This window comes from Lonchura striata, chromosome 4 (assembly GCF_050655825.1).
Source record: "Lonchura striata isolate lonStrDom1 chromosome 4, ASM5065582v1, whole genome shotgun sequence".
Classification (NCBI taxonomy): domain Eukaryota; kingdom Metazoa; phylum Chordata; class Aves; order Passeriformes; family Estrildidae; genus Lonchura; species Lonchura striata.
The window spans coordinates 65700584-65714385 of NC_140706.1; the positions used below are offsets into that span (position 1 = coordinate 65700584).

The following is a 13802-nucleotide window of genomic DNA, read 5'->3' on the forward strand; positions in this document are numbered from 1 at the left end:
CAGCGTCCCTCGCGGCCGGGCCGGGCACGGCCGTTAGGGCGCGTGCGCTGTGAGGGGCGCGCGTGGCGCCTCAGCCCGGGCCGTGCCGGGCCGTGCCGGGCCGTGCCGGGCCGTGCCGGGCCGTGCCGGGCCGTGCCGGGCCGTGCCGGGCCGTGCCGGGCCGTGCCGGGAGTGTCGGTGCGTTATCCTGGCCATCGTCTGGGGCACGGACACACCCCCCAGGTCAGGTTACCCCACCTGCCTTGGAATTGGAATTGGTTTGGGCTGGGGAAAGGATTTTCCTTTTCATTGGGTTCTGTTTGTTTAGCCTGCCTCTGAATTATCCCGCCTCCTAAGCATCCTGCTGGCGCCTTCTGTACCAGGGGAATGCTCCCGAAGTTATTTTCGTTACGGCAGACGTCAGGATGCGAGGAGGAGGTGGAGTGATTTAGCACTTGAGCGTCTCCAGTGTTTGCCAGCTCGTGTCTGTAATCTCAAGCAGTTCCCCCACAACCTGCCAGATTTCATTGTGGAAATAAAATACAGAGGTGGCTTGCAATCAAGCTGAACTTGCTCCTTCATGCACTCCTTAATGGGTGTTAAATGGATTGTGGATAAGTGTTTGTGTCAGTCGCTGAGAGTCCTTACAGATAAACCAGGAGTGTGCGAGTAATTAAATAGACCCAGTGTGTGGAGCTGCGGAACACGAACAGTCATCACTGGCTTGAGTAACTAAGGTGGAAGATTAGTAAGAAAGAGACTTTTCATTTAATTGCAAGGCTAGATTATTTGCCTGAAGAGTGGTGAAGGTGCAGCTCCACTGATGTCCAGTCTGCATCATGCAGTGAAATGAAGCTTTCCTGTCTCATGAAACAGGAACTCGAATCACTCTTTGTTGCTGGGTTGCATTTATGACTGCAGGGGTCAGCATCTGCGAGCAGAGCTTGTGAGGCGAACCAACGATGTAACAAATCCTTTGCTAACACTTCTTATCAGAGAGCACAAATACCTAATCTTGTTCTCAAGGCTTAAGCATTGAAAGAAACGCTATATAAAGTCTTCTTCAAAGTTTTATGAGAGCAAAAGGACTCTCTTAAAATAGGACATGCAGGCCTTCCTTCAACTTTAAATGACCAAAATGTAAAGATGTAGGACATACTTCATCAAGTGGAGAAGTCTGATTGGCAACAAAAGTAAAAAGGAACTGAGTAGGAAGGATGATAAAAAGCGAAAGGCAGCATAAAGTTACATTTTACAAATCGTAATACATGGTCGTTGGTTGCTCTGCAGCTTCTCTTGCATCTTGGCCACAAAGTTCATGACACTGATAGTTTCACTTATTTCCCATAGGAATATTTCTTTATTATTGCTACTTTTCACAGACACAGGGGAGCTTTCTCAGATATATCTGGTAGTGCCAGTCTAGACAACAGAAGTTGAATCTTGGAAGCATCGCTGGTGTGTCCTTAGGTAGATGATGAATTGTGACCATGTAATGATCCATCAGTCTTGGCTTCTGTTTGACCACTAGGATTAAAAAAAAAACAGTTAATATATCAAACATATCTGCATTGCTATGTTAACTGTCTATTCTAAATATTCAAATAAATGGTGCCTTGCCTTTCCCAGCATCTGCTCAGGAGATGGCTGTGACAGGGCGTGTGTTTCAGTGGCACTGGGGCAGGGGAAGCACAGCAGGACAGGCAGCCAGCAGTCCTCCGAGCCTGCCGGGGTGTGTCAGCAAAGCGAGAGACTCGGTGCAATTGTTGCCAACTCCTCATATCGAGAGTAATTTATTTTTAAAAATTTAACTTTATAGTTATACAGTCACAAAACTTCAGTGGGGTATTTTCATGCTTAACACCATTGAAATGCATGTTTTGTTTTCCTATTTATCGTGACTGCCCTGTGAAAGAGAACCCCATTCCAGGTGCTGTTATAGATTGTTTTCTTCCATATTCTTCATTCTGGATGGTAATGCTAGAAAGCTTAGGGAAGGAGTGATTTACCCAAACCAAAATTGAATCAAATCCAGGTTATGTTTGTGGTGGGTTTGTTGTGTATTTTTTGTTAATTTACTTTATTCAAGGGAAAGTACATGATCACGGAGACTTGGATGCTTCTGTCTCTTTTTCACTAAATTGAATTCTCTGTTTCTACAAAGAATATAAAATTTTATCAAACGAGAATTTGCTTTGATTTTGTGCCCACCCACACAAATGCCCTTGGAGCTCACCTTTCAGCTTTCCTTTCAGAGATGAGAAACCCTACTCTTGTAATTTAGAATCACCTGTCTGATAAAAATTTGAGCAGTGAAAAGCAAAATTTCTGTCAGTAACAATTCATTTGCAGTACTTGTTTCGGTCTGATATTTCAGCAGTTTGATCAGGAATTTTGGAACATACTTGCTGGATGTTTGCTGTTTACAGTGGTCTTCAGTCTTCATACCCTGCTTCTTAAGTTAAATGTAGTAATGTCATAATTTCAGTAAGTACATCTTACAGATGAACAGAAAAAGGCATTTTTACTCACATACTTTAAAGACACTGGGCCAAAATTTGTGAGAACAAAACTGTTTCTTGATTATTCTGAAGCTTGGAGTAAAACTCACTAAAAGTTTGGTTCTGACTGTGCTTCATTAGGAGCATATGACCTATTCCTTATGGCTATTATCCACACCTTCACTGTCTGTAAATTTATTTTGTGCTGTAACTTACAATCTGGCCAAATAATTTTAGTGTTCTTCTATGACTCAGAAGATAACATGGGAAAAAAAAACCCAAACCAAACAATAAAATACTTAATTTTTGGCTTATGCAAGACACATTCCACCTCAGACTTAATCTGAGCTGAATTCAGCCTGGAAAAATGAGAAGACTGCAGCATCAGTTTATTGCCAATGCATTTTATTCATGTTAAGGCTCTCCATCCATCTTGAGCATTACAATATCCAGAGGTGATGCTGGTCTCCAGTTTCTCCTCAGGTGGAATTTTACCTGTTTACCTCCTGCTCTGTAAACCTTTTCAGCTGTGTTTCTTTGCCTTTTCTCTTTGCAGCTGAGTGCCAGGGTCACTGGAAGTGCAGCCCTGCAGGAGGCATTGGGTGAAGCGTGCACTCAGTGTGGTTTGGTGTCCGAGGATTTGCTGGTCTGTTGTTTTTATCTTTGCCCAATGCCAGCATTGTTTCCACCTTCCTAAGAGTTTATGTAGGTGTTGGCTGGAGTTTTCCTTGGTCATCATATTCCTTGATGAATATTCAATTGCCAAAAGTGGGTGTAGCTGCCAGTATTGACAGCTAGTCTTACTCGCAAAGGTGGACTGCTCCCTTAGGTACAATTCCTTTGTTAATGGTGTTTCCAAGCCATGTGGAACTATGCAACAGTCGTGAGAGTAATTACTGTCTTATATTCTAATCCTTTTTCTAATTGGCATTTGTTCTTATATATGTTTTCTGAGCTCAGGGATTAGCACTTACCTGTACACTGAGCTTGCTGCAAACACATGGAGTTTTGTCTGTATTCCACAGAATGCAAAAAGACCTCTGAATAAAAAACAACTGGATTTTGAATGGCACTTTATTGTCTCCATGCAGGAAGATACAGTGAGAAACAGTTTTTATATTAAATAAATAGATCATATCTCAACAGTATTTTAGAGTTAAAAAGCCCACATCTTATTGAGTACAGATCTTCTTTTAAGACATCCTGGGTAAAAAGATTGAGTTTGTCTGCCTTGGTAGAACTGTTTATTCATTCTTCTGTCAGAAGAGGATGAATGGATTTACTCTATCTTTCTGCTTCACACAAGCAGCAAAGGAGGAATCATACGTACCTGTCACATGCAGCACAGTATGAGGTGTACTGTGAATATATAGGATTATTCACTCAGCTATCAGGCATCACCTTGTGTTACATGAAGCATAGTAGCTTTGTTGTGGCAATGAACAAGCTGAAGTGACCACTGCTGTATTCCTGGGATCCCAGACAACCTGTGACATTCATGTAGCTACTGGGCCATAACAACCTCAGCTTCCAAAATAAGAGGAGCTTAGGAAAGAGAGTAAGATTTCTGTCAGTTTTGGCAATAGAACCAATCCCTAACTAAATTAATGTGGTTATTTCCCATCATCTTGGCTGAAAATAAATTTGAAGTGCCTGCTTAGACCATGCAACTCCTCTGAAGCAATCATTGGACAGCTTTTTCCAAGGGCAGAAACTGGAGTGGACTATTTTCAGCTCTAAACATAAGCAGCTGTAGTTCCATTGAAATTAGAAAAGTTATATAGCTTTGTAGAAAGGTATAATTTGATTCCTAGGCAGGGATTTACATTTTTCAAAAGCAGGGATGTTATATTTCTTCTGTGACATCTGCAGCTCAGTAGTGAGCAGTCTTGCTCATATTGAATAGCAGGTAAAATCAGAATAATGGGATTTTTTTCCCCAGTAAAATTCACATTTGGTTTGTTTGGGTTTTTTTTCTGCATGTTCCATTCTCAGAAGTACTTTGAATTAATTGCTTCACATCTGTGTCACTTCCATTACAACCATAGGTGCCTGGTTTTACTGGAACCTGAGACTGGACTTGTGTTTTGAGGAATAAGTAGCCTGTGCTGAGCTCTGTGCTGCTGTGACTGCACCAGGACTCCAACAAGGCAGTTGCAAACTGCCAGGGGTGTATTTGCAATGTGCCTGAAGTTTGGAGGTATGTGAAACAGTGTGTTCAAAGCTTACCTTTGAAACTCCTTTCTTAACCAAAAGCCTATGCTCGGCTTTAATTATTGAGCTCTTAGTTCTCCTCCCTGATATTCTCTCCTACCAGGGAGACCGGACTGGTTTCCTTGAGAACTTTCCATGGTATGTTTATTGTTTAAGTCTGACTAGCAGCAGCATAGCTACAGTGCAGTACAGTCTCTGTTTTCACTTTCAGTAGCCCAGGTTTTGGTTGTTTTTTTTTTAAACTTTATCCACTTCATATTCCTCATGTGGCTGCTCAAGAGAATGACATTTCTCTCTTCAGCATGCTCAGAGGAAACATGAATTCAGATGGCAGAATCTTTATGTTGAGACAGGCTGGGAGCTGAACAAGGATGTTGAGACTTGGATCACTTTTGATGCTTTGCCTCACACAGGAAAGGGCTGCAGCTCTCATCTGTCTGTATGATGGCAAGTTCTCCAGAGGGAACATGTTTCAGACAGAAAAAATAACGGAGAACAACTTCATCCTGGGACTGACTGTGCCACTGCTGTGCTGATCAAGAAAAAATATGTGGAAAAGTTGTTTACTCACCTCCCCTACTTCCTTGGTAGTGAAATTCAGTTTATTTCAGAGAAGGAATTTTTTATTTAAATCTATATCTTTAAGAAACAAGTCAAACTTGTTAGCCATGTGATTTAGTTTACTCGTCTGTAAAACTGACATATTTCATCTTTGGCTGAAGGGAAGTAATTTGTAATATAAGTGAAGAAAAAAATAGTTTGTTGAAAGAATGATTGTTTCTGAGAAGCTGGCTATTAAATATAATCTGTTTTGAGTAAATTCCTTGGTGTGGCAGAAGGCTTTGCTGCACTAACACATTTTTATGGACATTCCAACTTTGAACCCTCCTATGAAGTTAGTGGCCCTGCAGCAGTGGCCTTAAGCCTATGCTACAGAAATATTGTGTTGCTTGTATTAGTGCTGTCAAAGACAGGTGGGTATTTTTTTTTTTACTGGTTGTGTTGGACTGTAATGGCAGCATTTGGTAGCCAGTGGTACTTTATCATTTATGCCAGCATAAACTTTTCCCCCCTCAGATCTTTTGTCCATCTTAGTGAGTTAGAGAATTTTTAACTGCGTGGTATAGTCCAGCCTGTCTCTGTGGATACCAAGGGTGAGCTTAGTCAGTGATTTAGCACTAGAGCCAGGCTGACATCATGCCTGTGTTATGGAAACAATGAGGTCGTTGGAATGATTTGCTAATTTGGCTGATGCCTCTGTTGTAGGTGTCTGTATTTGTTGCTGTATGGAACACAGCCCCAGATTTTGCCCTGTTCCTGAGCAGGACATGAACTGCTCTGCAGGTTTTTCCAGATGCCTTGTCTGTGATTCTTCTGATTGTACTGCGCTTGTGAGCACTAAGTGATAGTTTCTAATAGAGAAAACTTTGGCAAGTCAAAATAAATTCCTAGAAAAAGGATGGTCTCAGTATTTGACCTGTTTATTAAGAATTATCATTAAATCCATCGCACAGTCTGCACATTTTCCATCTCCACTCTCTATGTTAAAATCACCATATAGGAGTATTTTGTCCTGCATTGATATTGTAGACAAGGCGGTACAGGTGATGGAGTAGGTGAGGAGTATTTATTGCAACAGGAGCATCTGAAAGATGTGAAAAGAGTAAGTAAAATGGGAAAGGTTATTTTTGGTTGAGAAAGGAAACTTCTTGGGCCACATCTTCCTTTAGTATTGTCATGACAAATGTTTCCTGTTTTGTTTTGTCATTTTATTTTCTAGTAATTCTGGTTGCTGCCATGTTCCACAGGAGGAACTCAAAGGTCTGGCTAGGATTTTTTTTTGCTGGTGTGTTGCCTTCCTGGTGGTGTTGGCTCCTTTTCTGGGAATGTAGCATGTTTTTTCCACTGCAGTAGATATTTTGTGGCTTGCATGAATCACTTAATTTCACTGTCCTTCAGAGGCATAACTAGTAACCCACATTTACTTTTGTCTGTTCAGTGCTTATAAAATGCTCAGTTTTATTCCCGGAGTGTTCTCTTATGCAAGGATAAGGCTATTTTCTTAGAAGAAATTTGCAAGTACTCTTGACCAGTAGTTTTTAAACATTGTGTTTGCTGTGGAAGGTGTCATTTTCTTCTTTGTAATTGTAAATGCTTCAGCACCACTGAAAATCTAATTAACCTTATAAAAAGAAGAGCACACTGATATTTGTAGGGAGAATGAAGAATGTAGAACAGAGTTAAGCTGAGAAAGTAAAGGATAATATTTAGTTGCAGCCATGGTAATGATCACGGGGACACTCTTGTTTCAGAAGCTCTGTGACAAACACAGTCCCTTTGAATAGATGGCTTTTATTCTGCAAGCAACTCATTTCTCCCTGAAACTGCACCCAGCCAGCCCCATGAGGCAGTGTTAAGGATATTACAGTTCAGAGAAGCTAGTTTTCAGGCAAAATCTGAAATCCAGGGCCTCACAATGTTCTTAAGCATTTTGATGGAAAAACTATTAGCCTTACATTGTGGCTGTGTCTTTAATTCCTTCAGTTTTAGCTGGCTACCTTCAGCTGACAGGACCTGAGGGAATGGCTCGAAGCTGTGTCAGGGGAGGATTAGGTTGGATAATAGGAAAATGTTCTTCACCCAGAGAGTGTCTGGCCACTGAATAAGCTCTCTATGGAAGTGGCCACACCACAAAGCCTGACAGAGTTCAAGAAGCATTTGGACAATGCTCTAGGGTAGATGGTGGGAAATGCTGGGGTGTCCTGTTTAGGGCCGGGAGTTGCACGTGGATGATCCTTGTGGGTCCCTTTAAAGTCAGGATATTCTGTGATTCTTTTCAACATTGACCTTATTTTGCTAGAACAGTCCTTTTGCAGTGTGACAATGGGATACTTTTCCTGGTGGTGAACATCCTTGCACAGCTGGTAACTACTGGAGTGTGAAGTGCGAGTGTGGTTGAGTGGTCTGAAATGCTGAGACAGCAGAGTAGGTTAAGGGCAGTATTTTGCACTGTACTGATAAGGGGAAGTTGATTTCTGGTGTACATTTTTACACTTGCACAATATATGTACATGTATATACATGAAAATATATGCAGTTTTTTTCAACAGGAAGGACCTTTCCCCACCCCAAAATTCCAAACCTTGCCTCTGAAATTAATATAGCTGAAATATCTTATTATTTATTGAGATCTAAGAATGCAAAGCCTGGATGAAATACAGACTTTGAGGAGATTTTAAAGTGTACCAAGGAAGATGGATATAAAAATGTTGAATCATGTTGTTTTGGTGCTTTTGTGTTGGTTATGCAGAATTCTACAGTCATTGCATCCTGGTGGAGGACACAGGGATTCCTGTTACACTGCTAGCACAGAAAAAATCCTGGAGGAATGCCACAGGTTGCTGCTGTGCATCTGCTCAGAGAATCAACTGTGCCCAAAGCCATCAATTTCCCCCAGCAGTTCAAGACACAGGAAAACCACCTGGAACTTGTATGTTGCAGTAAGTCATTCATGAAAGATGAATTACTGGGAAGTTGGGAATTTGTGTCCATCCAAATGCAGAGATGAGATGGCAGCCGTGTAAATAACTGCAAATCCCCTGAGGCAAAGCAGTGCTACATTTGAGCTGCAGCAGCCTGGGCCAGAGAAAGTGAGAGAAACCACAGCAGGACAGGTGAGGCACCAAAAATGCCCTTATCTTACCTGTGGCCTTTTGGACAAACTCACATTGTATTAACCCACAACATCAGATAAAGCTACTTTTAAAAACACTAATGTAAAAATGAGGTCTTGGGTGGTCATTTCTGGTTCAAGTAGCGGTTTATATATTTATTATAATTATACACAACCTTGACAATCTGTATTGCCATTCAAAAATAAATCCAAGTCTTGTCAATTGCACATGATCTTTCACTACTAAGGATCCCATTTACATACATGGTAAACATTTTCCATACTTAAACACCGCTTTAAATTCTGACGCTCCCATTTCCTCCCTCCTCATCCCCTGGAGTTATGGTTATCAATTATGGAAAGAAACTTTTCGAAACACTGCAACGTTCAGGGACTACCACCTTTTTTGATCAACTTAATTAAACTATTTCAACACTTAGTAAGGTGGCTGGTGGGTATAGCTCTTAACTGCATTTTTGTTTAAAGTTATTCTCGCTGGATTTCATTGCAGTGATTCCTGGTTTTCACTGCTTGACATATTTCCTTCTGACCAGGAAAGAAGGAAACCAAGGTTAACAGCTGTGTCAAGTAAGTCACATCAAGCACATTCCTGGTTTAATATTCTGCAGTGCCAAGTCACATTTACTTTTTTCACTGTTATTTACATGTGTAGTAAGTGGTTGAAGTCTTCAAATTTCAACTGCAGAAAATTAAGAATTCAGCTAGGAGTCAGCCCCCACACACTTTCTGAAGCTACTAAGAGCTTGTGTTTATACTCCAACTGCTATCTTGGGAGCTGAAGTTATAATTTATGAGGCATTAACACCTTTTGTTAAACAACATTTTTTTTTTCCCCACCTCTTTTGAGTTTCTGTCTCCTGGTGCCTGAAAGATGAGAAAACTTAAGAGTAGCAGAAGAGGCAACAAAATATTCCTCCATCCAATCAATAAACTCACAGCTAGTGGCAACTAATATAAACATCCTTAGAGCAGGCAGACCTTGTATCAGCCCACAACTCAAGTTTGGGCATCTGAGCTTCACTTGGGAAGGACTCACAGAAGTGTGGAAGTACTACAGTGTGATTACACAGCACTGAAAAGTCCTGTTTTGAGGAATGAAGTTCATGATGGCACTGATCTATGGGAATTGCATTTAGCTGCTTTTTCTACAGTAGCAGCTGGGCAGGTGATTTGAACCAGCAAACGCAGCGTGTTTGCAACACAGATTCATGTTTTAGATGCAGCATTGGTTAACTGAGAGGCATGGAAAACCAGAGCTCTGGCAAGTGTAGATTCCACATTTTGTTAAGGCTGTTAATTTTTCACACTGGTGTCAAAAAATAATTGGGAAGGAAACCCTTCTGACAGCTCCTTGCTTGTTTCCTGAAATTACATTCACATAATCGTTACAGGAAAACCCAGAATTAAATATGGAGCATTTGAGAACTGTCATTAGCAATCTGTAGGAGAGATTGGCGTTCAGCACACAGAGATGTTGTAAAATACTAAGGAATTTCAAATGTTGAAGATACAAAGAAATATCTCATCAACACAGCGATTGGATGCTTTACCTTAACAGCTTCCACTTGTAGGTGGAGGAAGCAAAACCTCCATCCCACACACCCCAAGGTGTCCAGAACTCCAGAGCTAGACTGCAGACACTGCACTGCCCTTCCTGTGCTGCTGTGCCAGAGCCAGGGCATCTTCCCCCTCGCTCTGCCCTGTGGCCTTGGGAGGGAATACAGGTTGTGGAATACAGGTTGGGTGTTTCCCAGCTGCCTCTCCGAGCATTCAGGACCAGCTGCTTACTGTTCTGCAAGCATGCCCCAAAGGCAGTATTTAAGCAGTGCAAGGACATTGCCAGAAGCTAGCAAGAGAGAGGAGTCTTCCTTCAAATTCAGACATGCAAAATCAAATCCTTCACTCAAAATCAAGGGGTGTTTTGTCATGAAGCAGCAGCTTCAAGAAAGAAGTGCATAAAACCCTAACTTGAGTGTTACGAATCTGTTTATGTTACATTTGAAGTTTGAAGAAACTCCCTGGAGTCTAAAGTACTGTAATAAAAAAAGTGGAAAGGAACTAATGAATCAGTTCTGAACTAAACTTAGTTTAGTCAAGAAAATTAAAACAAAATATGTAACACTTCTGAACCTGATTTACAAAACTTTTGTTTTTTAAACAAACTCTACTGCCTTTACAAGGCTAGTGTTGCTTCCTTTTTTTTCTTTTTGTGGGACAGAGGGAGCGTTTTCAAATACTAGAAATGTATCTTGACATCAGCATAAAGTAAGACATTATCAACAAATACCTACTGTTATAATATAAGATGCAGAGCAGTACACTGCTGCTGGTTCCCTACCAAAACTTTTTGTTGCAAAAACACTCTGGTGCTGTCAGGGGAGGCAGAGGGTCCTTTCTCATTGAGTCTGACACACAAAACCTCAAGTTGTGCATAGTGTGTAAGTACTTAAATCTGTCCTGGTAAAATCTCCTCTTTGTAACAGGAAACAGATTACATAGGAGCAAATCATATATTAATGTGAACCTCACTGTGGAAAGATCAACTCTGCCATCCCAAATGGGATTCCTAACATGGACCTCAGAGCCAGCTTCTGTGGGCAGCAATCCTCTTCAGCAGGGATCTAGAGACAGACCAGAGGCACAGTAAAAAAAACCAAACCTATTCTAGTAAGAAAATTTGATTACAACTCTTAGTCTGAACGATATCTGCTTTTAAGCGTGCAGAATTATTCTAGCCTTTATCCTAAGCATTGCCTCAAACATCTGTGATGTTGTATTAAGCATCTGATGGCCATGAGCATGTTCTTGCACATGACCCTTTAGCTACTGGAGAGCTGACACTGGAGATTTCTGCAGTTTTGTGCTCTTCTGCCACAGGTTCCAAGAAGTCTACCTAGACAAATTATTGTGTAGCTGGATTTTAGGAAGCCAGTACTTGAGAATGCTGCTCATTACACTGCTGTGGTAAAAGCCATCAGGATAGAAATGGTGTTAAAGCCTACGAGACCAAAGCCAGCCCAGCCTGACTGAAAGGACAGCTGATGCTGCAGTACAGTCACCCCTCAGCACCAGAGGTGCGACTACCATGGTGGAACTCAAGACTGAGGTTGCAGAGGAGCTGCAGAACAGCTCTCCTCAAAGTCACTCAGTTTTTGTTCAACACGTAAACTTAGTGTCAGACCATCCACACTGATTGCATGAAGAGGAACAGGAACAAGAGCAAAGTTCATTCATCTTGGTCACCTCATGGCAGTCATGAAGATGCAATTCCAGCACTTGTAACTAGTCTGGCAGATTTATATACAGGCAGCAATGATGCTTCCTTTTTCTGTAAAAATATGGGAGAGTTGAATCCACCTCTCCCAGGGGTCATGAGTTACTTCCTGTAGCATTAACAGTGGTAGAAGATGAAGGGCACAGCTGAAGATAAAATGGCTGCCAAAGGCAGAAACAAGATTGTGGTTCTTCACTTCTTTACAGTAGCAACAACCTCCTATGGGAGAGCTGCTGTAGGAGTGCCTGGTTAACATCTGAATTTGTTTCTGGGACAGAGTTCAAATCACTGCAACTTATTTTAGTTTCTTATGTTAGGTAAAGAAACCACTTTTCATAGTTAGAGTAGCTCATTCCCACTCTGGTAACAGAAGAGTTGTTTGAAGTCAATAGTGACTGGCTTTAGCAAGTGCTGCAGCACTTCAGTGACTGACAGAAGCATTTGGAATATATCTGGGACATAGACTGGACCTTGACAACGTTTAAGACTTATCAAAGAAAACAGTGATTCTACTGTGTAATATATTGTAGACACTTTCATTAGAAAGCTAAATGACCAAAGCTAAGTGTAAGCTATGCAAGTTCATCAGGTAGATTCCACCTTTGGGGTACTAATATCCAGTTTTGAAGTTCTTTTGTTTTGGTCCTTGACCAAAAAAATTATGTGCTGAGCATCAAGGCTTAAATAAACTCTGAACATTTCTTTCAAGTTTGCACCAAACAGCATTTAAGCCACCTCAAAATCAGGGTGGTGATACCCAGGTTGCACAGCACGGTTTCTGTTGTTTCCCCTCCCCTGGATGAGATACAATCAGATGTAAACTGAATTCAAAACAAAAGAAACGGAAATAGTTCCATGTGCATTTTCAAGGGAAAGCTATGCAGCAGGCCTTGAATGGTCTCCTCTTTCATCCTGTTCTCACCAGCATCACGCTGTCCTAAGCTCAGTAGGGTATGTACAGCAATGTGCAGAGACCAGGGATTCCAGCACACAGCAGAGCCACAGTGCTGGAGCAGTTTGCAGTGAAGACTGGCAGTGGTATGGGAACCCAAAAAACGCTTAAGCTCGTATTATTCAGTTCCTATGAAAAAGACTGCACAATTCTCATGGTACATCAACAAGATGGGACCGGTATGCCAACTAACCTCTATTTTAATATTTAAATTATAACAATACAATAACTAGAAAAGGTCAGTGCTTCAAGTGACAGGTTTTGCCACTTCAATTCCAATATTTTTTCCAAAATAAAGATGCAATTAGATCTACACTTGAGCATCAGTAGTGCAATACAGTATCCTTTCCTGAATAAAGGAGCTGAGGTTTATCCACAATAAAAGCTTTAAATAAGGTAGATTGTTGCCATTTATATATCAATTCTGTATGTTTGATATAAAATATATTGGGAAAGCTTCAACTGACTTATACAATCTACATTTGGCTAAAGCTCCACATAAGCAGCATCAGTGGAAATGAACATCAGAGGTGTACTTAATATAAAACACTTTCAAAACTACTCAGCAACAAATGACAGAAGTTTGGCTAAGAATAACTGAACATCTGAGGTGTGTACCAGACAAAAAGAATGGACCCTGTGGTTACTTGCACTATTTTAATGAAGTAAAAGAAATGCAAGGTTTAGTCCACTTCCATTTCTCCGGGGGGTTTGGTCTGCTGAGGGTTGTCCTTGGCTGGTTCGGGTTTTGTTTCAGCAGCGCTCTGTCCGTTCACTGGCCCGTTGTGCTCCCCGTTAGCTTTGGCCTGCCCGTCACTAGGAGGTTCTATCTTCGGCTTGGGCTTGGACAGAATGGGATTACAGAAGCTATCCAATTCCTAGTTGTGACACAAGTGAGACAGCAAGGTCATTTGGTGGCACAGCAACTGCACTCAACCACAATGTCTCTAATTTGCTTCTGGTCCCTAATGGCCTGGAATTTCATTGTCAAGGACCAGACTTCTCTATTCTTTAGTCTAGAAACTTCAAAAAAAGCCTCTCACTATCTGAGGAACTTCTGCTTTTCTACAAACCTGTATGTAACAACCCATTCTATAGAAACCTGGTGCTGTAACTCAGGGTATTTTAAAAAGGCTTGTGCAGAGGTACTACTGTAAATCAAGAGCCAGCACTGAAGAGTGCTTTAAC

The 13802-nt window shown here is 41.3% G+C and overlaps 1 protein-coding gene and 1 long non-coding RNA gene across 3 annotated transcripts in view; one reads left to right on the forward strand and one right to left on the reverse strand.

Moving 5' to 3' along the window:
* The first annotated feature begins 32 nt into the window (after positions 1-32).
* LOC144246234 (uncharacterized) overlaps positions 33-13802 on the forward strand; it is a 20222-nt gene continuing 6452 nt past the window's right edge. The window contains exons 1-3 of one of the 2 annotated variants that reach the window (XR_014955220.1): positions 33-222; positions 4529-4680; positions 8005-8368. This is a non-coding gene — a long non-coding RNA (uncharacterized LOC144246234). The remainder of the gene's footprint in view (positions 223-4528; positions 4681-8004; positions 8369-13802) is intronic. The other variant, XR_013339902.2, reaches the window with a different exon arrangement.
* HSPA4L (heat shock protein family A (Hsp70) member 4 like) overlaps positions 8496-13802 on the reverse strand; it is a 23268-nt gene continuing 17961 nt past the window's right edge. The window contains exon 19 of the mRNA XM_021541626.3: positions 8496-13492. Within this exon, the coding sequence (XP_021397301.3) occupies positions 13298-13492 (195 nt within the window). The 3' untranslated portion in view covers positions 8496-13297. The remainder of the gene's footprint in view (positions 13493-13802) is intronic.